This window comes from Taeniopygia guttata, chromosome 1 (assembly GCF_048771995.1).
Source record: "Taeniopygia guttata chromosome 1, bTaeGut7.mat, whole genome shotgun sequence".
NCBI classification, from domain to species: Eukaryota; Metazoa; Chordata; class Aves; order Passeriformes; family Estrildidae; genus Taeniopygia; species Taeniopygia guttata.
The window spans coordinates 109,107,726-109,133,037 of NC_133024.1; the positions used below are offsets into that span (position 1 = coordinate 109,107,726).

General features: G+C 43.4%; 1 protein-coding gene and 1 long non-coding RNA gene across 9 annotated transcripts in view; one reads left to right on the forward strand and one right to left on the reverse strand.

The window, feature by feature from the left end:
* On the reverse strand, positions 1-20,122 carry NDP (norrin cystine knot growth factor NDP). 4 transcript variants are annotated; one of them, XM_012569466.5, is made up of 4 exons: positions 19,943-20,122; positions 9,952-10,008; positions 8,951-9,305; positions 1-814 (listed from the first exon to the last, which is right to left on the reverse strand). In XM_012569466.5, the coding sequence occupies exons 3-4, from the start codon at positions 9,167-9,169 to the stop codon at positions 587-589; spliced, it is 447 nt and encodes a 148-aa protein (XP_012424920.4). In that variant the 5' UTR covers positions 9,170-9,305; positions 9,952-10,008; positions 19,943-20,122; the 3' UTR covers positions 1-586. The 4 variants fall into 4 exon arrangements, with proteins under 4 accessions (XP_012424920.4, XP_002191137.4, XP_030138919.4 ...); XM_002191101.6 differs by lacking the exon at positions 19,943-20,122 and adding an exon at positions 18,919-19,582; XM_030283059.4 differs by lacking the exon at positions 9,952-10,008.
* LOC115496952 (uncharacterized) overlaps positions 17,336-25,312 on the forward strand; it is a 14,605-nt gene continuing 6,628 nt past the window's right edge. For 3 of the 5 annotated variants that reach the window (XR_012058111.1, XR_004369011.3, XR_004369010.3), the window contains exons 1-3: positions 20,133-20,461; positions 20,608-20,722; positions 24,930-25,123. This is a non-coding gene — a long non-coding RNA (uncharacterized lncRNA). Of the gene's footprint in view, positions 17,696-20,132; positions 20,462-20,607; positions 20,723-24,929; positions 25,206-25,312 lie in introns of those variants that run through there. The other 2 variants (XR_012058108.1, XR_012058112.1) reach the window with 2 other exon arrangements.

Sequence of the window (25,312 nt, forward strand, 5' to 3'; positions counted from 1 at the left end):
TTCACTTTTTCAATGGTTTATTTGTAATTTCTGCTAAACCACAGTTAAAGTTATCCAGCATTTGGCCACTAGTTCAGTAACAGATGACCCTTGCCAACAGCACAGATTGTTTGGAAGGCCAGTATAACTAGAAAACTGAGAATAAATTGATAGGTTAAGAGGTTGTCTGTGGGAACTGGTGCCCATCCTCTGTCCAAATGTCAGTTTCCAGACTGCAGTGCTGTCATCTGGCTGACCTTCTTCTCTGTTCCCCTGCTGCCCATGGCCTAAAGTAAAAGCACCTCTCTGTAGTCAGAGCTGAGTCTGGAAAAGAAGAAACTCTCAAAAATATCCTTTCAGAAAAAAAGAAAGGCTTCTTAAAAAATAGTCCTCATGCTTTTGCCTTTGTCACAGCCCACACTGCGATACCAGCACCATCCAGCAACTCAGGGTATTTTGTACTTCTGCTCTCAGACTCAATCCAGCCTGGTTAGTCCTGTCCTCGCTGCAATCCTGTGCTGGGAGCACCGGCCTGACCTTGGATTGTTTCTTGGGGCTCTTCCCCCACAGCAGCACCCCCTGTCCCCGCCTGCCGTGCCCCTGGTCCCTAGGAGTTGCACTCCTCGCAGTGGCAGGAGAGGATGTAGCGGTAGGTGGCCGTGAGCCGCATGCCCCCCGAGCAGCGCAGCCTCATGGCCTTCAGCTTGGAGGTCTGGGGCCGGCAGCAGTGGCAGGTGGAGCGGAAGGGCTGCTTCAGGACCGTGCTGAAGGAAACCATCGGCTCCGAGCGCGAGGTCTGGCTGCAGCGGCCTTCGCAGCGAGCCAGCAGCACCATCTGCCAAGGAAAGCACAGGGTTAGGAAACGTGTCCCTGTGGGAATCCAGGGCTTCCCTCTGGCTGCCCTGGCAGGTCTGGGACCCTGGCAGGGGTCAGGAACCCCCCTGTACAGAGCCCCCAGAGACACTGGCTGTGATCTCTGTCCATGGAAAAGAGTTTTCAATCTTACAGGATGAATTACAAGCTTTGAGTGTTTGATAAGAGTAATAATTAAGTGTGGCACGGGTGCAAAAGTAAAATTTTAGGTTTCTAGATTAGGGGTTCAGAGGGGACAAGATGGACGAATTGGGTGTGTCTTGTCCTTTTCCTCCTTCTTCATGCCCTCCATGTTTCACTGTAGTGTTGGCATTTTTCTATTGGTTTAGGCTGGGGACACACTGTTCAACGTAGATGATAGATATTGGCACATTATTGTAAATATAGTACACGTAGTTTCTGGTATATAATGTTTGTAACATCCCACTGAGGGGCAGAGCCCCACACGCTGCCCTGCAGGACAGACCTGCGGCAGGACAGCAGAACATGTTAGAGATAAACAGAATAAACAACCTTGAAAACAGCACAGACAAATTATGGCTTCTTCTTTGGCAACGGGGCAGAAAGACAGAGACTTTCTACAATCTCGGAATCACCAATACCCACAGATTCCGACATGTCCCCAGCACACAGCTGACACCAGCAGTGGGAGCCTCCATCCAGCCCAGCTGGGGTTTTGGCACTGCATCCCAGCCCAAAAAGTGTGCTTTGCCCTTGGGCTGTGTCTGAGAGAGTGAAGGAGATAATGTGGGCAGGAGAAGCAAAGCTCCTCCTGAAATTCCTGGCACTGTCACCAACAAGGACTGCAGGACCTGGGCTGACCTTAGGGCTCCAAATGGTCAGAGCCAGCCCTGCTTTCCGGACACCATGACTGCACCTGTGACTTGCTGACTCCAGATCCGTGGCTGTCAAGCCCTTAAATCACCAGCCAGGCTGATTGTTTGGTTGGGTATTTACCAGTGTTCTGAGTATACACACCAACTGGTTCTCATGCCTTGAGTTTACATATATGAACATGTAAAGTTGAAATACAAAGATGTTCCATTTATTGCTTTAAAGAAGTATGTTTCTGTCGCTATAGGACACGAGAAAGCACAACGCGAGCCACCTGCCACCTTGCAAGGTAAAAGAGAGAGTTTATTTTCTGACTCTAACTTTTATACTTTTTCAAAGGTGACAGTGGATTGGAGAGTGAATGGGCCACCTCTCCAAAGACATTGGACAAACCACTAGTACATCAAGTCTCTCTACCCCCATGAAGGAATGCAAAACAACACGTTATTTACAGAAACTGTGTGGGAAAGTTTCCCAATAGAATGTAAACTCAGAAGGCTTCAGAAAAACTCAAGAATCAGGGTGACATGTTTCTAGCTCATTCCTTTGATAAAGATCACCTTGAACATGTATTTGCAATTATATGTGTATCTATGTATCATTGCATCAGTTGTATTTATATAAAATGCACTGCATAGCATAAAGCAGTGAAAATGTGAAAGAAGTTGAGCTGGTTGCCATGAAGATTCCCTAGTGAGATTTTCAAAAAACAGAGCAGCTCCAGATTTCTTCTTCTAAGTTCAAATGTGAGCTGTGGCCAGAACAAGGTAACTTGCACAGCAGGAGGCACCAAGGAAGCAGAGTCCATGAGCAGTCACCTACTCCCCGACAACCCCTTGAGCAGAGGAGATGCAGCATTAAGCACTACATAAATCTTGGAAAGGACCCTCTAAAGCTCAGCAAATGATGTGTTAGAAATGGCTGTTACCACCTTGATAACGGGTGTTGTACAAGTTTGAACAGACTCCTATTCTTTCATGGGGACGGAAATATTAAATCCATGTCAGATAATTTTGCCTAAGCAACACAAACTTCAGTGTCAGCTTATTATATCATCTAAAGTAGGCAGTAAAACAATTGTAAGTCTTTCTTATAACCAAGAGAGAACATTACATTTTAACCATGCTACACATATCTCATGTTTTTTACCAGAAAATATGAAAGAACAACTACAAATGTGACAATAAATACTTTACAGTGTTAAAACTTTTTGGGCTTCTTTCATTATACAAGCTCAACTGGCTGCAAATCTCTAAGTTATGCAAGCAGATACATCAAATGTTTAATTTTCTCTTTAGTCAGAGTTGTAAGGAAAGGTGAGATAAAAGAGAAAGAGAATATTCCTGAAATCAAGTAGAAAATTCCAGCACTGTCTGTGTCCATAGGAAAGTTTCTGATCATCCATTGTACAGTGCTTAAAAATTACTCTTGCAAGAGTACTTGCATGCTAAATGTTGTGCTTGAAAATGTATTCATGTATTAATATATTAACAACCACTCTTCCAGTTAACACAGGTCACGAAGAAGATGTCTTCATGAGCTGATGATCTGTGCTTGGTACCATCTTGCTTCTTAGTTAGAGATGGGCTTTTGTTGCTTACTGACAAATCTGTCATCCTTTAAGATTTGTAGTATAAATTTACAGTCTCCTTCCTGTGGTACTGCATATTCATACATAAATTAACTTCAGCTGTTTGTACTAATATGGTGGGAGAGAAATTTCAGTGTACTGTTGAGTCACACCTGAGGTTTAGACCCATCAGCCACACTAAGCTCCTTAATAGCAGCGTCTTTAGTGTATAGAGAACATGAAAGGGACAATCACTGCAGTGCTGTCACCCCATTACTCACAGATAAAGATCCACTTTTTTCCCTTGCTAAACAAACCTCACTTCCCCAGCAGGCAGCTGGTGAAGGTATTTAATTAGATACCAGCTCTGCAGGTTCCTAATCCTGCCTGTATTGCAAAGGAAAGGAGCAGACTGGGACATTTGAACCAGTCATTTCCTTCCCAGCATCTTGACAGCCCTTGTTAGGTCCCCTGCTTTAGCAATTCACCAGGCTGTGCACTCTGTGCTGCTCCCAAATGGATCACTGAATCACACAATTAACCAGGTTGGAACAGACCTTGGAGATCATCAATAAAATCTGGGGGTGAAGAGCAATCCAACAGCACCTGACAACTGTTTGAAGGCTTCAGAGACAACAGACTTGAAATCTCCTCAGGAATGATGCAGGGGGATGTACAACAGTCAGAAATTGATTTTTGGGAGGTTCAGAGTGTCCCTAGAGTCCCTTCCAAGCAATCTTTTCTATGATTTCAGACCAAATATGACAGCACACTCTGCTGTATGGTGGGGCTGACTTCTGGAGGTAGATGCTTCAGGAACTGGAAAAATCAGTCAGGTCAGCTCCTGTATCTGCAGGTACTTTAAAAAATGCCAATAAAAGTAAAATATGCCCTCAAGAAACTGGCAGGACTAGAGAAGAGTTGTCCAGAGTAATTATAGGGTAGAATTATCTGATGTGCCAATATCTCTGTCTCAATAAAAACAGCTGTCTTCTAATGCAAACTCAGCAAATATTTATTCAAAGTGCTACTGTATTTATAATTTATAATTTATAATTTACAATTTATAATTTCTAAGCCTTGTCTTTAAAAACTTTTTTTTAATATATGGAGGATCTAATTTTAATCTGCAATTTTGCTGGCTACTTAGTTTTTCATAAGATCAAGTATTTATATAATGTAGAATCACACAGTGGTGGTTTTATTCCTTGCTTTTGAATGACAGTGTAAACTCTTACCAATGGCACAAACCCAAGGTTATCAAGTTGAACTAAAAAAAAAAAAGCAAATTTCCCATTTTCATAGCTTTCTAACCTTCTGGACTACCTAAAGTCCTAACCAAAATTTACCTTCCTCTTCATAAATCCAGAACAGCACCAGTGGATTTTGGCAGGTGTGGAAATGAGCTGGAAATAGCATGTACTTTGAAAGCTTTGCTTTGCCTTTTAATCAATTGCACCAGCTGCTTATTGCTTCGTGTACTATAGTGCAATAGAGATTATCACCTAAATAATTAGTAATGCTATGATGCATTGCATAGTGATAGAGTGGGTGTGTAAATATAGTAAAAACATGTGGGTATTTTATAACCTGACATCTCTTGGCTCCCCTTGGCCCCTGCACATGTGAATTTGTGCATGTCACCTTGCAAGGCTGGATCCAGAAACACAGTGTCCTAAAACAAGGGAACCACGTGGGTCTATGAGCAGCTAGGGAAGAATATTATTATCATTATCATCATCATTATCATCATCATCATCATCATCATTCTCATTATTGTTATCATTATCATTATTATTTAAAGTCAATGGTCTCATAGGTACAAAAGAGAGCAACCTGAATCTCAGGCAATATTTGACTCTGATCATTTGAGCTCTATTCTGGAAATCCAGAAGCTGTGAACTGGTGTGTTATTGACAGTGTTTGTAGTCCTCTTTTCTGCACCTTCAGCAACAAGCTGAAGCCCAAAAGCAGATGGGCTGAGATGCCTGAGAACAGATTTTCACACAGTTCCCATGGCCTGGCTGCAAGCAGGCATTACAGAAAATCTCCTGAGCTACCTCAGGAGTAAATGTCTTCAAACATCTGCTAAATCTTTTTTCATCTGCTCTGTGCCTCCCTGGGCCGGATTCTTTAGTGTGAGGCTGTCAGTGGTAGCACACTTCTGGCACATCTGGACAAAGCACTTGTGACAGCCAAAACTGGAATTTAGGAGGCTCTGGGAGCAGTGAGGGAACCCAGCACATTGATGGAGACCACTGGGTCTCCATGACAGAGGTCAGGGTAAATCAAATATAGTCAGGACAGGTAATACCTCATGAGTTGTCACAAACATTTCCTTGAAGACAAAGGAAAGCAGTTTTTCTGGAACAAATGGCCTTCTCCCATCCCCCTTTTGTGTCTTTTTTGTACCTTTTGTTACTATAATAGACTATGTTTCCAAAGGAGTTGGAAAACTCTTTTCATTGCCTGCCTGAGGCCATGAGCAAAAGGGATTTTAATGATTAAATTATATTGGCTGGATGTTTAACAAAACTACTTCCCATGTGGGTCCAATTGGCAGACTCAAAAGAGAACCATAGTGGACACAATCCTTTTTCAACCAGGACAGACAGCAAACATAATATGTCTTGCAATTTCTGAAGCCACTTTTGACTTTTGTAACTCTATGCTGCACCTAAAGGGAAAACATATGGAGTGAGAAAGGATATCTCAGTCTATCACCCCAAAAAAGGGCAAAGTCTCTGCTTGACACTGTCATTCCAAGTTTCCACAATGGAAACTTGGTGGAAACAGAAAGTACCACAACTCCCACAGCTAATCCCACTGAACTTTTCTTTTTTTGTCTTGGTTACATTTTATCACAATGTATATATATAAACAGACATTGCATCTAGTTTTAATTAGCATGTCTAATATTCCTCTGTGTTTTTTATGCTGCTAGATCCAGAACAGAAGCCATATGTCTACCAGAATGATTCAGATACCTAAGAACTTAAACAAAACAAAACAAAACAAAAAACCAAAAAAACCCCAAAAAAACAACCACCAAAAAAGCCCCAAAACCAAAAATCCAAACAACATTAAAAAGCTTGACTTAAGAGAGCTTTCTAGGAAATTATTTCACTTTGTATGGAAACTGCTTTCATTTTCTACTTCATGAGAAAGTCCATAAAATTCACAGTATTGTTATAGAAGTGTTCTCAAAATTGTTGTGGACTTTGGGAAGCCAGAATATGTGATAATATTTTCAAACATGCTTTCCATTAAAGGCTTGATTTGAAAAGAATCACTGACTTTTGCAGCCAGAATTGCTAATGTTTATGTCAACAACTTTTTTCCCTCAAAGTTCAGTTTTAAAATGATATGGTTTTCATTACAATGTTTTCTGTGTTCTCGCTTCCATCAGCCCCACTCCTAAAGGCTTGATTGTTTTTTGCTTTTCTCTGTCATTGGGGAACTAAAAAAAAGTGAATTGTCAATGGGTTCTTTTCCTTCCTTCCTTCCTTCCTTCCTTCCTTCCTTCCTTCCTTCCTTCCTTCCTTCCTTCCTTCCTTCCTTCCTTCCTTCCTTCCTTCCTTCCTTCCTTCCTTCCTTCCTTCCTTCCTTCCTTCCTTCCTTCCTTCCTTCCTTCCTTCCTTCCTTCCTTCCTTCCTTCCTTCCTTCCTTCCTTCCTTCCTTCCTTCCTTCCTTCCTTCCTTCCTTCCTTCCTTCCTTCCTTCCTTCCTTCCTTCCTTCCTTCCTTCCTTCCTTCCTTCCTTCCTTCCTTCCTTCCTTCCTTCCTTCCTTCTTTCCTTTCTCTCGGTGTAAGAGGTGATCAGAAAAGTGCAGAGGGCAGGACTGGTGGCACACAGATACCTCTAAATGAAAACCACCCTCACACCTACACTTTGTCACTTTTCCCTCTTGCTGAAGAGAACTGCACTAAAATCAATATTGCACCAAGGGATGCACCTCTGCACTTCTCTGTGTTAATGCCATGTGTCTCCCAGATGGTAAGGAGTTCTAGTCTAGCCTAAAAGCAAATCAAAAGACCTCTTCTGAATCTCAAATAATGGATGGTTTTACTGTTTGGATTCAGAAGAAGTAAGGCAAAAGTCTCTGGGCTCCCACTGCTGTGAATCAGGCATAGTTATGCAAAACCAGCAGACAGCACTGCTGAGGGGACAGTGTAAGGCAGCCCAGAGCAGAGCAGGCTCCCTGTGCCAAATTTTGGGGCACTCTCTGCTGAGCAGGCACAGGATGAGCCTGGCTGCAGAGTTTTGGCCAGGGCAGCAGCTGTCCTGGTGCACAGAGCACCCAGCAGATCTTATTTACTGCGGGCATTTCTCTCGATGCTCTATTTTGGCTTCTGTGATCTGCAGCTCCCTGTGGTGTTCCCTCACCCCTGCACTGGTTGTGGGAAGCAAAGGGACTCCTGCAGACAAAGGCATCTGGGGTTTCTGCAGCCAGCACTGCATTCATCCCAACTCTGGATCCTCTCTCCTTGGGAATTCTCCCTACTGCTGGCGTTTGCCACCAGGCAGGCTCCCCTCTTGTGATGAACCCTGTCTCACACCAGCCTCCCATCCCAACACAGGCCTGGCAAAAGCACTGGAGCTGGCAGTGCTTCCCCTTCCTTAATCCTGGGATGTGAGGCCTGAGGCAAAACCCCTTCCCATGGAACAGAGGAATGGCCCAGTCATCTGAATGTACAGGCTGTGTTAACTCACACAGAACAAATTAGGACAAGACAAAAGGGATTAGCAAGGATTTTTCCCATTGTTTCTCCCAATTCTTTTTTTCCACATAATGAAATAAATGGCTGTAGGCTACATGCACAGACTGCTAAACTACTTTGACACAAAACTTTTCAGGCTTGAAATCCCAAATGAAAGTCTATCTTATATTTCTGTCTGCTCCTAAGCCCTGGAGTAACCATCCAAGTGTCATTCTGCATGTAAAAAAAGGCTTTGAAAAGGGGGTGGGCAGGAAGAAAATAAGATATATTCTTCATAACCTTTTTTTAATTACCATTTTACAGTTTGGTTCATTTTCTCAGTACTTCACCTATACTAGCTATGAACTTGCTCCAGATTAAACATTCATTTGAAGGATTTGAAAGATGGGGTGACTGGGGTGATCTAAATTTCCAAACTAGCTCATTTCTTTGGGGCCATCAGCTGAGATCCCAAATGTGCTCCTTTCAACCCTGTCATTTACTGCATGTAAGCCTGACCATCACTGTGAATTTCTCCTTTAGAAAAGGTGAAAAGAGAGAAAAGAACCTTTATCTCCAGTCCCAGTTCTTATGTACATACAGGATACCTTCACATCTGCATGCCTCTGCTGCTAGATTCTGGATAGGAATGGGACTAGGAACAGGGATAGGAATAGGAATGGGAATGGGAATGGGAATGGGAATGGGAATGGGAACGGGAACGGGAATGGGAATGGGAATAGGAATGGGAATGGGAATGGGAATGGGAATGGGAATGGGAATGGGAACGGGAACGGGAACGGGAACGGGAACGGGAACGGGAACGGGAACAGGAACAGGAATAGGAATAGGAATAGGAATAGGAATAGGAATAGGAATAGGAATAGGAATAGGAATAGGAATAGGAATAGGAATTCACACCGAGAAAATCACCCAGAATGGCTCATTTTACCAACTCTTCCCTCGAAGCAGTGAGGAGGTGGGGGGAGCCTTACCTTGGAGCTGCACTTGTAGAGGGGGTGGCTGATGGAGTCGACGTAGTGGTGCCTCATACAGCGGCTGGCGTCGGAGTCCATCAGGAAGGAGCCCTCTGTTTTACTGTCCGTGTCTCCCATCATCACCAGCAGTGAGAGCATGGAAATCGAAGCCGCCAGTACATGATTTCCCATTGTCGAGGAACTTCTCGCTGGTAACAGCAGAGGGAGGTAGAGCATCAAAAACCCTCCAAATTCTGCAAGCCAGTTCCTTTCCAGGATGGTGAAAAGTCTGGTTTAAGTGTCTGAGCTGTCATTCTTCTTCTCAAATCGGAGTCTGATGAGATTGTAATCCATCAAAGAATCTCCTGCACAGCTGGAATAAAAACAACATAAATCACAATCCTGAGTAGAAAGACCTCTAGAGAAAATAGGCATAAATAGTGTTAAGGTACTCAGGACCTTTGCTAGCCAAAATACCTGCTCAGAGTGAGCATCATTCCCACAGCAGGTAGGGAATATGGCCTTAAGGAAGGAGATGTCAAGGCCTTGTTATGTTAAACATTGTTCTATCATTTCAGGGAGATCAAATGACTTTTAACTTTCAACATCTCAGGTGGTGCAAGGCCATTCTTTTCCACTTAGTGATGAAATTCATCAGAAATTCCTGCAAATCGGAAGGACTGTGTACCCACTCAAGAGTGTCAAGGAGGGGCAAAGCTTGCCTGCCTTCCACATTACAGATGGGAATGTCTGGCCCAGGCAGCACATGGAGAGGCTGGAGGCAGGTTCAGCTGTGGCTCTGGAGGCTGCCTGGCCTTGTCCTGCAGCTGCAGGGACAAGGGACACCCCCAGGGTGGAGGGATGCTGGAGGTCTGAGCCAAGGCATGAGCAAAGTGGTCTCCCAGGAATTGCTGAGCCCCGACCTGCACTGCATGAGGAACCACCCAGGCCTCTGGCTGAACTGTCCTGCCCTGAGCACCAAATTCCCATGCACACACATCCAGGCTGTGTTTGCTTACTTGTCAGGCAGCACTTTCTGGCTGTCAGTCTCCTCCCAGCTATTTAAAGAGCAGCATCTGAAAAATAAATGTATTATTCTGTAATATCCAAGTACTATCCCAGCTATCAATTGGGAAGAAATATGTTCAGGTGGAGACATATGGCTGTCTACCCAGGCATCTGGATTTCTGTTTCATGTTGGAGATCAGGAGATTCTCCAGGAAACAGGTACAGGACAGCCCCTGAAACACTGCCCAGAGCTTTGTGCATGCAGGGGAAGGAGAATATCTCCATCAGCTGCTTCTTCACAGTCCCTTGATCCTTCTCACAAAGCCTGTAGTCCCAACTGGGTGATTAATTTCACTTTTACTACAAACAGATATAACTTGAAAGAACTGTGAATTATGCATCTAAACACAGCCCGATGAAGGATAGTCAAAGGATACTCATCAGTACAGTTAAAAGTGCAAAGACTTTCTGAAGAAACTTAAGATAAAACAGCTCCCTACTCACAAAGAAATGCTCTGGCAGAGCCTCTTGAGTATTTAAAGAGCTGATGTGTGCCTTTACTGCCTTCTACAAACCTCTTTCAAAATTGTTTTCTGGTTTGCTGGCAATCCTCTAAACTGAGTGATACTCATCTCCCAAACTGCTTCCCCACCAGAGTGCTTGATGATTTGTATATTGCTTTTTCAGCCTCCTCCAGCACTTCTGTGAGAGGAGTGCCTAGCAGTGACAAACAGTTCCAGGGTTCATCCAAGCTGGGATGGCGCTGATGTGACATCCAAAGTCTCACGCTGGGAAGAAATGTTATTAGGGATGCTCTGTGTGTTAGAGAGACAAAGATACTCTGTGTATTAGAGATTTTTGTTTTTGTTGTTTCAGGCTATTATCCATGTGCTTATGGAGGAAAGAAAAATTATGTGACTGTGGATTTAAATGACAATATTTTTTTTTTTTCCCCCATGACCTTGTATATTTTCCTCAACAAATGGGGCATTAAAAACATACTGTGGCTTTGCAGCATAAAGAACTTAAACAAACAACACTAAACACTTAGGATCTCAGCTAGAATTATGCACAGCCTCGTTCATGTCAATAAATAGCCCTCCAAGCATTTCAGCAGCATAGGAGAGAAATCTCTTGGTCATGGGAGCTGGGACAGGCTCCCTCCCCGAAGTGAACTGTGCTACTCCAGTTCATGCAGATGATGCCCAAGGATTAGCTAACAGGAGGAGGGATGCACTATTTTTTTTTTTCCCTCCATGTTTAACCTTTTACCTACATTCCTATTCTTTTTTATAAAGAGGCTGACCAAAACATGCTGCTTGGCAAGGTCTCCCTCCAACATAGTTAATCATTATTACACACCCAGTAATTCCCTCTCTGTCCAAATAAATTTACTTGATATTAGACGGTCTCATTTCATGTGATACTACACCCAGGGATCCCCATTTCCCATTCTCTCTGTCCCACTGTTAATTCCGTGCTTCTATATCTTTCCATGGTTTTGATCAGTATGATTTAATACAGTGAGAGAAATCTGAAGTCCTGGCTCAGTTTTCAAAGGCTTATCTCCCTAGTTTTCTTCAGGAAATAATTGGATGACACAGAGTCTGCCTCATGAAAACGCTCTGAGAAAGCTGGAAAGACACAGGGAAAAGTGTGAGAAAAGGAACATGGCTGTACCTTCTTCAGGATAAGCACAGTACAAAAAGTATTAACACTTCCACAACCTTTTAAAATTGCCCTGATATTTCACTAACAAAGAAATGTAGCAGGTTCTGGTAACAATACTTGGAAAGAAGTAAAAAGTATCACATATTTATAAGAAAAAAGAGACAAAACCACTGTAAGTACGATCCATCTCTTGTGAAATAAGTGATTACACTTGTTTATAGTCATACTGATAAAATGTGTAGGTGTATATCTCCTGACATACCTATGGGAAGCATGCACATACATTTTTTAAGCACATATGCTATATATAACATGGAAGTTAGGGTGTAGATTTTTGATTCTGTAAAAAGAATCAAAATATTTTCACTTAGGTACATCACCATGATGAGGTATGTTGACATGATATTTTCCATTTCCAGCTGATATTGTGCAATGGCATTTCACATGAACTTAGCACCTTTTTTTTTTTTTCTTTAAGTTGAAAATTGCATTCCTTTTGAAATTCTGTCTGGAAGTATAAAATCCTAGATAGCACATGCTATCAGGATTGGCATAAGTAGTTTCCAGTCTATACTTCTGTCCAAAAAACAGAAGCAAGTACAATTGTGCTCATAAATCATCATTACAATGACATTTTGTTTCATTTGGAAAACACACTTTTTTATTAAAATCAACAATTTCACAGAGAATTTCTTTTATTCTGTTTCAGCTGGTTTTCCTCACTTTCTTCTCATGCAAAAACTGTAGTAGACAGCTCATCTGCTAAGTTAACAAAAAGGAAGCCTAAACCTTCCCTCTTTACATCATCCTGTAAAGAAAAAGATGCAAATGTGACTTTATATCCTCTGGCTGAAAATTTGCTACAAAATGACAACACTATATGGCCTAAGAGTGGATGAAAATCACTATTTCACTTTTTTATCAGAATTCATGGAGATATGGGGAGTACATTTTGTAGCAATGGTTAATTTCCTTTCCATATACCTAGTTTTCAGGATTTCATAGAGACATAACTTACTAAAGCTTGTTACAGCTGTTACCTAAAACTGCTACAGCTGTTAACCTAAAAACTTCAGGGAAAAATAGAAGACATCCCAAAGAAAACCCTATTAACACACAGTCTAAGACTGTATTGCATGTGGGCATAAATGCAAAGTTAGGATTATTTTTCCAAATCCACATTTTTATTAACTGCTTTCTGAATAATAAAGATTTCTTATCATAGTTTTAATATCATTTGGAGAGTGGTGAAGGCTAAGGTTTTGTTTTGCTTTAAGGACAGAAGAACATTCCATCATCTGGAATTATTTAGTCAGTCACTTTGTGAGAACGTAAACAGAAATTCCCTTTTTGCTATGTACCTTGGAAAAAATAAAGAGCTGAGCAATTCTCCCAAGGTCTATTGGATCTGCACAGCTTTTACCCTGGGAGGTGGGAAGGGAGCAGTGGAAAAGTTTATTTATGGTGTACTTCTAGTTAGCTGTTCTCTGAGCCCCCCATATTAAGCAGGCATTTATGTTCAGCTTGGCCTTCATTTTGCTGGGCATATTTGAGACTCCTGCTTGAAGATGAAGGTGCCATTTAAATCACTCAATGCTTTTTGGGTTTTGGAGGCTGCCAAAATCCCATTGAAGCAGCGTTGTGTGTATATAACTTAAGCCTGGCCTTGCATGCTGTGCATATTTAGTAAACACAATTACTTGGATCCTACCATGTGGTTCCCTCAATCCAAATTTGTTATGTAAACAGAAGAGTTGCGAGAGTACTCAGTTTTTCCAAACTCCAGACCCAAAAAAGTGTCACTAGCCACGTATGTGTATATATACGTGCGTGTGTATCAATTCACTGCTGTTGTTCTGACAAAAAAAGCACCACAAAGTTCTTCATGAGATGAAAATGGATTCCTCAAGAACTTTATCAAATTTAGAGAAGTTTAGATTTTCCAGGAAGATAAGGATTTGGGAGCTTCACTCTCCAAGGAGGGATTGGAGTGGAAACAATGATAATGGGCAGATTACTCAGGCAGGCTCCACAAGGGTTTGCTCTGCTGGGTTAAATTCTCCACTGCCATAACAAAGGCAGCATGGTCTGGTCCCAAAGATCCTTCAGCACCCACAGCACACAGGTGGCTTCCAGCCCATGCTGCCATCCACACCATGTCTGGGAACAGCTTGGGAAGCACTGTGGGACCGAATCTCACCAGTGACAATCTGAGCCGTTCCAAAGAATGGAGTAGGAGAGGCAACCCCAGATGAGAGGCTGTGTCTGAGCCTGCTTTCTGTAGAACCACCACAGAGTCTTTGTCAGTTCCAGCACATCTTTTAGCTCTGTAAGTAAATGCAATCATCTTATCTAGGTATTTTACTGTGGTTATTTCTGTGGCAGAAGTGAAGGAGCTGGTCTCCTGTGCATGCTATCAAAAATCCTCACTTGACTCTGCAGCTGCCTGTCAAAACACCCAACAGAGCCACTGAGTGGCCACACGGCAACCAGGCAGTGGGAGGTAGACACAGGCAGCCCCAGCTGTCTGAGAAAGCCTCCACACAATATTTGAACAGGTTTCTTCCCATCTTGAGGCAAGGCAAATACCAAACCAAGTATTTTGAGTGAGATCCTTACAGCTCTAAATAAGTGAATGTTCCCCCAAGGTCTTGTTGTACTTAAGAGGTTTTGCCTGACTGACATCCAGCTGTGCTGGAGCTTGTCCCCTTCCGTGCCAAGGGGAATGTCTCCATCCATGGTCCAGGAGCTTCATCCACCCATCACACAGCAGGGCAGTGTGTGCCTGCATGGAGGGTACATAAACAACACACACTCCTGGCCAGAGCTGGCAGCAGCTGGTGGGCAAGAGGGGTGGAGAAGGGAAAAGGCAGCAAGAAGGAAAACAGGCTCAAAAGAAGGAAATTTAAGCCTCTTTATCTAGTTTTCCATGTTAGAGAAGTCCATCTTCTGGTCCTACTAAAGCTGTGATGAGAGAAACTCCTGGAAACCATTTTTTACTGTAAGACTTCCTTAAATATTTTATTATTTCAGGAGATTAATATCTGTGATTGTAAGCAGACTGAAAAAAGAAAAAAAAAATAGGAAGACCACAGCATGTGAAGCATAAGAAGCAACATGACAATTGCAGCAAACACAATGGAAGCACCCTGGGAGCCTCAGCATATGTGGGATGATCATACATGGGAATGGTTCCCTGGCCCTAAAATTGTTCCCACTGTGGGGACCCGGTGCATGAGGTGGAACAAATCCAGCTGAATGGCACTTGAGCTGTCTGAACTTCCCTCTGCTTTTGAAGCTCCCAAGAATATTTCCAGCCCTTCAGGTACTGGGAGAGGGGGAGCAGGAGGTGCCTTCCTGCTCAGTGGTTGAAATAACAAACTCCAGTGGGTACTGCGGGCTGGCGCCCGGCCAGCAGACAGGCACAGGCCAACACGGAGAAAAGGGTTTAATGCACTCACAAAGAATAACTACTGGGGGACAAAAGAGTGCTTGTATTTTTATTCTTTCCTTTTCCTGCTTCCAGGAAGCTTTAAATAGATTGATTAGGGGCATGCATGGGATATCTCTCTAATGAGGGAGCAGAGCCTTTTAATGGTGAGGTGATGCCAGCCTTGGATTCTTTCTTTATTCTTGTGTCTCACTGAATAGCAGAGTAGTCATGGTCTCGAGTCTCAGACAGCAGAGGAATACAATTTTCCACTTGGTCGTCCATCCAGAGGGTGCTGGATGGGATTACTCCCTGGTGAAGCACCAGGTGCAGACTGAGCAGTCTAGGGCTGCCCATCCCTCTCAGGAGGCAAACCAACAAGGGTGGCTGCTGGCTACAGTGCAAGTGTTCCCAGCCAAGCATTAGCTATAGGATTTGCTTCAGTAATTACCTCTACTTCAGTCTTATGACCCAACATGAGGCAAAATTACTCTTGGCCAAATTACAAGTTGCTGAGAGGTCTAGGGCATTCAGACATGTGCCCTCTACCTGTTGGAGTGAGTTACAAGCAGGTGGGCAGTTTTTGTTCTTTGTCTTTTACATATTTTCCAGCAAACTCAAAGGCCTGTAGTTATCAATAGATGCAGGAGTAGGAATGGTCTTTTTATTCTTTAACACTAAGCAAACACACCCCTGCCACTGGGACCAGCAGAGAGTGTCATGCATGCCCGAGACAGCACATGATTGAAGGGGATGTTCCCTCTCTTCTGACCCCGGGGGCAAAATCCTTTCCTCTTTTATACACAGGCAAAATTCAGACCACCATCCATATACCTCATCCTCTGATAATTAGGGAACCTAAATATTTGGCTCATGGTAACAATTCTATGTCTTCTAACAAGGGGAGCAGCGTTCCCCTAGGTCCCACTCCCTTTGAGCCGTGCTGCTATGACAGCAATGTGATTGTCACTGCCATGGTATGCTTAACCTTTGCCAAACCAGAGCTGAGGCATTAACTCAGATCCTCAACCCACATGTCTTAAAGGGCAATGTAACCTGTGCTGCCTCAGCCCAACACAGTCTGCAGCTCACTAATAACAAGCATGAAAATGTGACAAGCATGAGCCGTAAAAATGATTGATGCAACTAGAAAAATAACAAAGAGAAGCTGAAAAATAGCAATGAGGAGGAGGAATTCCTGGGACCAGTGTCTCCATGGCACCAGCAGCCCCCTACTCTCACATCAGAAGAGAGGCTACACTTGCTGTAGTAGAAAGGATCTCCATACCACACAATGAAATTCCAGCAAACAGGACAAGGACTGATGGTGTCTGGAAGTGGCAGTGCCACTGCTATCCAGATAATAGTTTGAATTAGATTATGTGAGAAAAGGAGGAATATATAGACGACCAGCTGCTCAAAGGCTTACTACAACCTTGCTTTTATTGTTCTGCTAAGTTAGAGGTGGGGCATCAGAGGGATTCCTAACATACCACTACTGAGAAATTTTAATATGTTCCACACTGACACATATAAAAAGGAAATAACAGCTGATCACAGCCAGCAGAGACTGCCACATCTCTTTATATGCATGGACAGAAGCATGGTCAAAGTGGGGTGCTCTTGGCTGTGACACCTGAGCTAGCCCGACCCAACTAAACCTTTCTTCTGCCACTGAGTTGAGTTTCAGCAAATGGACTGTCAAGTGTGAAGTCAGGCAGCAGAAAAAAAGGGTGATCTGGACATGGCTATTCACCCCATCCTGAGACAGCAGGACATAGAGAAGGGCAGGGGAGCTGAGAGGCAGAACACTTAACACTGATGAAAAGAAACACGTGTTTACACAAGCGACAATGATCCGGGGGAACAAGATATCACAGAGGGCAAAAGTTTAGCTGGGCTCAGCAGAAGGACCTGTTGTGTATGGAGGGGGTTACAGTCACAGGGGCTTCATTTCTGAAGGGGTTTTGGAAGGGTTGTAAACCCTCAGGACTCTGAGAGCTCAGTGGATGGGGTTAGGGAAAAATCCTTTGACCCAGCAAGTTACCCCGTAGCTGCTGCCACAGGGACTTTGTGTCCTTCTTTGATGTGGCCTCTTCCAGAGGTGGATTGCTCAAATAACAGGGGGCAACAGTCTCATGTAGCAAAACCTTCATAAAACTCACAAGGACAAGTCTCTCCTCATACTCAGAAGGAGTATGAGACAGAGAAATTTGGAATACTTATAATACAACTATCAAATATTTATAATTGTAATTAAAATAGTGCTTGGGAGGTGGGGAGGGGGAAAGAGAGGATTTCATTTTCTTTCAGTTAGACAAATAATCCACCAGACAAGCTGCAAAAATTAATGTTTCAGTGGTTTCATGAAAGATTTCACCATAGATAGTCAATTCTCTCCAAGTTCAAGGACAACCTTAAGCACTTCCTAGTGCATCTGAGCGCTGACAAGCCAGGAAGGGAGCAAAGTCAGCCCCAGGAGAAATAGGAAATGAAGCCATCCAAGGGAGGATTCCCTGACAGATGAGTCACAGCAGGCATCAGTGTGAGCTCCCAAGTAGGTGGTTTATTTCCCTCCCACCTGGGCAAGAGAGACTGCAGTCCTGGCCAAGCAAGGAGGCAAGAACACGCAGATGCTACCACAAGCCTCCAAGGTGAGTGAGGGATGGTTCCAGTGGGGAAGATGGCTTTTGTGGAAATCAGCCATCATGCCTAAGGAGCTACCTGGGGTGCTGCTGCTGCAAACTTTACCCAAGACTGTCCATAACAAATATCCTGCTCTGCAAAGGCCAGTCATCAGCACACATTAATCTGATCCAAACCAGGCACTGCACAAACCCAGGAAACCGACATGGGCACCTTCAGTTAGAGAAATGAGGCTGTAACTAATCATCAGACGCCCTGAATTATAACTTGTCCCTAAATTAAATTGCATTTTACTTTGTAAACTTGAAATACCTACTCCTTCCACAATTGTTTTTAACTGGAATATCTTACAGCATTGTTTTATAATACAAAATAAGATTTCATTAGCAGTAAGAGCATATCAGTGTATATATAAGCCACATTGGGAATCCCTGATTCAAGCTGATAAGTAGTTACTCACCAAATAGTTCTATTTATGTCCATTCATATGTATAACTACTCACAAATATGAGTAAGGTCCCACAGCAAGAGCAAAAGTGAGTATTATTAGAAATTCAAAAGGAAGGGGGGAAAAAATAATAGGTGCAGGTCCTAAAATGTGTATATATTCTTTCAAGGAGGGATAAATTACAGCCACAGTTATTGCCACACCAGGCAGCAGGATTGCTTCTATTAGAAAATAACTTTGCAATAAAGCACTGATTTCAAGTGAGTTTGCCCCCACTGTTGGTTTTAAATGATCATTTGCCTTCAAGTGAGCTTGTCCTATTACTGGTTTTAAAAAAACCTTTTGCCAGTCCTTTTTCAACAGGCAGAGTTCCTTCCTCTCAGCCACGGTTATAGAGGTTTAGGAGCTGTAAGTACCATGCAGAATATAGGAAATATATGTTTCATCTCTAAAGAGCTGCAGAAACTTTAAGGAGTTGCTGTCTCCTCCCAGCAGAAACAAGTAAGTTGTGTTATAGGGAGGCTATGAGAGAAATTTCAATGAACTTGCCGGGTAGGATAAGAAATCTGCCTGGCAGTCCCACGAGAGTCAGTGCACACACAGACAGGCACACACACACCTCATCCTGCAAATCCAGATTTGTCACGAGAAAATCGCCCCCCCAGCACACGCTGTGTGTGACCCTGCAGCAGTAACTAACTCAGTGCTGAGACTGGGCTTTGTTACTCCGTTCTTTGCTGCTGGACCCGCTCAGCTGAACTTTTGCAGGATGAGTTCACTCACCTGGACGCCAGGAGGGAGCCGGGGCTGCTCCTCAGCCGCGCTCTGCCCGGGGCGGCTCCCGAGCCCCCGGTTCACTACGCTGCCACTCGGTCACCGGGCTCACGGCGGCGAAACGCTCCTTTTGTCCCAGAGGAGCAGAGAACAGCCATGCCCGTGCCTCTGGCGCTGCCACACAGGGAAATGCTCTGCCGGGAGCGGAGGAGAGCCTCCCTCTCTGCTTCAGCGGGCGAGCTGGGGTCGCGCAGCATCCTCCCGTGTCAGCCACGCCGCGCTCCGGGTCCCGCCGGCCGCCTCCCAAATATACCCGGGCACACCGCAAAGCCGAGCACCGGGGCTTTCCTCACCGCCCTCAGCCAATAAACAGCGCCTGCTAAATCTGTCCTAATCCACCACCAGAGCTGTCCGGTCCATTGGAAAGCCTTGCGGAAGTTTGGATAAATAATAATGCGCGAATTACCAGCGCTCCCGCGAAGCGTGAGGCGCAGAGCTAGAAATAAATATTGCCTGTTGTTTCAAATTATTCTGAGCGCTCCAGCGGATGACTGGCAAGAGAACAGGAGGCGTAAGTGGTGATAGAAGTAAACAGTCCGACTTTAAAGTAGCAGGCTTGGCCGTGCTGGTAGAGCCCCATTGTAGCGGGACAAAGGGGGTGCTGGCGATAGCAGCGCTCGGTGAATTCAGGGCAGAGCCCAGCATGTCCCCTCACTCCGGAGACACCAGCTGTGACCAGCACCGAGCTGCAGACCGGAGCACAGCACGCTCACAAGAATAGGTGTTAAACCAAGTTGCTCAGAAACACACCGGACCACCTATTTGACCACATACAGGCAGCCTCCAGACAGGAGATAAGGACACAAGAATAAGGAGACACGAGGACTAGAGCTGTGTTGATTCCATTTAAACACGGTTTAATTAAAAAAAAAAAAAAACGGTACAAGGAGAACATGTCTTTGTCAGATAAAGCACACAGTTTAAGTCCATGTAATACTCACAATCTGTAGGAATCTCTTATTTGCATGCTTACCTTTGGAAAATGCACCACTCCTTCCTTCCCTCAAACTCTTTGGGGAGCTAAAAGAAGTCCTGTTACTTCCAAATGCTTTTGTTCCTCTGTCCCTCTGTCACATGGCTTGCCTTTTATATTTGCAACACACAAAAGTAAGGGCTGTTGTTTAAGAGAGAGAGGGAGAGAGGGAGAGAGGGGGAATGTCAAATGGAAAAGTGCCATTGCAGTCATATATCAATCAGGGCAGCAGCAGCAGCAGCTCACTGGCAAATGGGAATTCCACAGAAATGTGAAGCTCTTGTTATCTGAGAAATCAAAAACACCACCAGCCAAGCTCCCTTCTCCAGGGACTTCTTATTATTGGCAAGCCAAGAAATAGAAGGAAATGTAGGCGCTTTTTTAATTGCTGTTATTGTTTCAGATCTGGAGATAAGGACGCTGTGGCATGTGTAAACCAGTGGAATATAAATCCTGAATCAAATTCCTTCCTAAACAAATGGACCATGTGCAAGATAAAGCAAACCACTGAGAAACAAGGTAATGGAGCTAAGTGAAGAATCTGACAGTAATGATTTAAAGAATTTGATAACTGTTTGCACTTGGAAAATATCCATAGGAAAAACTATCTGCTCCCTGGATTACTCATTAATCTCTCTCTTTTTTTTTTTTTTTCTCCTGACCAGTTTTTTTTAGGCTTTTTTTAACTGTGATTGATCTCAGATAGTGTTAATTCAAGATATGCCACTTCACTACAATTGGTCGACTAAATCATCTGGCATTCTCTGGCTCTCCAGTTGGGTAAGCAGGCAAGCATTTTCTGTATAAATACCTCTCTGCAAATCTGAGATTCCCCTGCTTCCGACAACCTGAAGTTTCTGTCAAATAAAATCAGAACTTTGCTCAGAGAAGAAAATATTGTCTTTCTACTTTACACACCTTTCTCTGAAGAAGGCCAAGTTTGAAAGAAATTATTCTTTAAAATATTTCATAAAATATTATGGGTCTATACCAAAAAAAAAAAAAAAAAAAATGCCCTGAGAGGCTGAAGGCAGGTTCCATCCACTGGCAAACCCCATTTCGAACAAGCATTCACAGCTCTGGATGCACCAAACCCTCTTCTCTGCAGAGGAGGGTGTTTCACTTTCCTGTGGAGTGCCCCCTAGTCATCCTGCAGGATTGTGTGAAGCACAGACCTAAGCTGGTTAATCAAAAAATAGGCAACATAGCTGGCCATTCACAAGCTGGATCTGTTCAGAGGCACTGGCTAGCAGATGGACAGGTTCTGTGTCAATTGTGTTTGAACTCTAAAGGCAAGTTGGTATTTGATGGATGATGTTATTAGCTAAATGTCTTACGTGGTATAAGATCAAAGAACAGATGGGAATTATGCCTTAAAAATAGAATAATCTAAAAGGGGAATGGCTTTTAGATGAGTAAGCATCATGGAAACAATAAAGGAGGCTTTCTTTGGCTTGCTTTGCTGCACAGCCAGGTTTGACCAGTGGGATAAACAAACAACCCACTTAGAACCAGAATTCTTAAGATGTCAGGTTTGCTGCACATTTTCCCCTTCATATTCAGTGTTTACATTGTTTTGCCTCTTGAGTCAACCTTGTGTTTCTCTCCCTGACCAAATGTGTCCCAGTTCTCCGTTCCCTCACAAATGCCACTGAGGTCACCCAGGGTGGGTGGTGGCAAAGCTCAGCAGCACCTTCCCCTCACTGTAACCACAGACTGAGACTGCTGCTCTGGCACAGCTCTCAATTTAAACAGAGAAACTACACTCTACACAGAAACCTTTGTTAATTAGCCAGCACCCTCCTTTAAAATGAAGGGTATTGGTCACTGTATTGCTGTGTTTTCTGTCCTTTTCCACTGGCAAGAAAGTGATTTAAATACCCTGGTTACTCTCACTAAGAACCTCCCACGTGCAAGACAAAGTGGCTTCTGCATGAAATCCTCCAGGAGACAGTGGATATCCTACTCATGGTCCTCACTAAAAATGGCACTTTAGGGTTTTTTTACTGGCAACACTTAGGCTTCTTATCTTTGTCTCATCTGCAGATGAAAATATCTGTATTTTTTTTCTGTTGGGTGCTGAGAATATTAAACAATTATCAATTACTCCTCAAACTCCTTCTACTTTTGAGATGTAGTGCTCAGCAGTTTGCTACCACAACACAAATCCTTAGTACACAAAGACCAGCAAAAGTGACTTCCAATTTTTTTATCTTCAGCTTCCAGACTCTGTTTGGCAGCCAGTGGAAGTTAATCAGCAATTAATTGACTGCACAGCCTGGTGACTTATAAACTGACACTCTCATTTGTGGCCTTCTGAATGAACTTGCACATGATCACAAGCTCAAAAGTAGAAACATTTACTGTAGCCTTCCCCCAACTCAAGAACACTGTGGTCCATAACTTTTTCATAGCTGCTCATAAATCTTTAGCCTCTCTCAAACACCGTGCCTTAATCCCACCCATAAAACCAGACATTTTGAAGAAGCAAATAAAAGCAGAAAGAACAGGAGCTCAGAGCTCAGTTTTCAAAGACCACGAGACATCTGAGATGACCCCAGATATAAGATAATATTTCCAGAAGATTTAAGGTATTCTGCTCCCATCAGTTCTGATCTGAGTTCCTTTCAAAAAGGCTTATCTCACTTAGAAGTATTGGCCTGAAAACTAAATTTAGGCTCTTCCAGAAGCAAATGTAGAGTTTCCATTCCAAATTGCTTCCAGTCCAGGCCCAATTCAGATTGACATCAGCATCAGTTTTTCTCTGTGTAAACAACCATAGATATTCTGTTGACTGAGTTGCACTAAATATATGCATGTTTTTTTAAAATAGAGAATCAAGTGAGATAAATCCCTTCCTTGTAGTCTCGGGATGTACTTTTGAAGAGATGGGGACCCACTATTTCATGGAGATGTACCAGACTCCCTAGTTTAACTCCCTCAGTCCCCATAAAGTGCGTTGGAGACCTACAACTCTATTCTTGATTCCACCACCACTGTATGACCTGCCAGACACATGTTTGTCCTCAGAAAAGCATTGGACTACCATCAGCTGCAGTTCAATGGGACCCAAATGTTTGCCCTGTTGGCACCATCAACCCCATGCTCCTTCTTCAAAGGAGCAGGATTCCACCTCTCCATCGTGCATGAGTTGTGAAATGCATTCAGACTTGTGCAGAAAACTCAGTATTTCATTTTCGTTTCCCAGCGCTGCCACTTTGTAGTCATCCTCAGGCAATTTTGACATTCTGAGACAGCAGGTAACAGACCATAAAATCATCAAACGTTCTGTTAGAACAGTCATTGCTTGGTATCTGTGCTGGTTGTGTCTGCAAAGGCCAGGAAAGCAGTACAAACACAAGGACAACCTTTAAATGTAGATACAGACTCACACCCAGGCAAAACCATTGCACCCCTTTGGTGGAAGCAGTTGGAGGGAGTGGGATGCACAGGAATGCCGTTCAGGGAAAGGCCATGCTTTGTTCTATTATTGAATTGATGAAGGAGGGTTTATATCTGGGGATAGGCCATCAGTATTCCTCTCATAGTTGTGAATGTAGGAGGAATTGAAAGCATTGTAATGGCAGTCTGCAGCAACAAAAAATGTAATACTTATAGAATGAATTTATACTTTGCATACGTAAGAGGTACTCAGAATTCTTAGAGGAATATTTTTCTATAATTTTAATAATAAAAATAAATATTAGGCAAATAATATTCCCAAAAAATAAAACTACATAACCACATACATCAATGAAGAAGCAGGTGGCACAGAAATCTGTTTAGACACTGAAAGCTTTTCATCTTTCTCCCCATGGTGCTTTATCTCAGATTTGTTATGCAAGGATATTTAAATACCTAAACACACATAATCTTCTGTAAACTAAATGTGTCTCTTCTTTCAATGTTTATATGTATTAATGAATGTGTGCTGTTAAGAAACAGTAAATGGAAATATTTATTCAGTAATTTACACAAATACTGTTATTACAGCAAGACTCTTGTCATCTGGGGATAAGGATGCTATGGAGAAGTCTGTGAAAATTAGGTCTAAATTAAATGCTTATTAATTTTAAGACAGAAAGACATATTGGCTGTGGACAATACTTAGCCTTTCGGCTGACTTGAAAATGCAGCTGCAGGAGGACCAGAAGTTGGTGTTCCCCTGGCTCCTTCAGCAGGAAGAAGCAGTTGGCCAGGTAGGGTCACCTCCTCAGAAGTGTGCTGCCCACAAGGCACAAATTGCTGTGGGCTATCAGTGCTTAAAAATGACAAGCCGAGGAGCCTGACACTGAAATGTGCCAAGGGGAGATCCTGGATGAACATCGTGGCCATGGCTGGTGGAAAGGTGGGCAATGCTGTGGCACAGGAAGATTTTCATGAGTGGTTCAGGCACACAAAGTCACAGCCAGTCACTCACCAGGAGCCCTGATGGACAGTTTGCACAGGACAAGTGAAGAAGCCTGGATTCCTAGGTATTTTTTCTCTATTTACCTCATGGTTACCCACTCAGATTTTCCCCTACATAACCATCAGCTCCTTGATCTTCACATCTTTTGATAATGTGGATTTAAACTCTTTGCCCTTTGCTCACTCCCACAATTTTTTCAACTGCTGTTAAAGCCACTACAAGACTGCTGGCTGAGCAAGGGGCAGCACACCCTCACTGAATAGCAAACACATCCTGTGGCTTCTTGCCTCCCCAGGCTGCAAGTTGTGAGGGCTTTGGTTTCCCTCTGCAGGAGAACAATAGGATGCAACATTCCATGCCCAAGCATCACACCTCTTCACATGTCCAGGAAATTGTCCAGAAACTTATTTTTCTCTGTAAGATCTCAGCCTTGCTGTTAAAATTGATTTAATTTGAGCAGTTGGATGAAAAACTGCAGGGAGACACTAACATCAGGGCCGAGAGACAAAAAGCAACTCAATTCTACAAGAAACTTGTAAATAAATAACAGAGTAAAAATATCTGTTCTACCTTCAGGCTGCTGAAAGATGGAGTGCCTCTTCCCTAGAAGAGACTGTTGTCATTGTGATCCTTGTCCCCATCCCCTTTGGAGCAACTGTCTGCACCTCTCTGATGTCCTTTGTCACTATTTTATGCCTAATGGAGAAAGAGAAAAGCTGCTGTGTTTCCCTGAATTTTAACAGCATGGATCAACTGTTCTGCAGACAATTGTGAGTTTTACCCACCCTTCCTGAAGGCAGCTGTCTCAGTCTCAGCTGGGCTCCTCTCTCTGTCAGTGGAAACCACAAACAGGTACTGCCTGAAGGGCTGCTCATTTTGCTCCTGATGGGAGGTGGAACTCCCTTTTGGCAGTATCTGTTTATCTCTATTAATAACAAAAGGAGCCAAGAGTCAGCTTG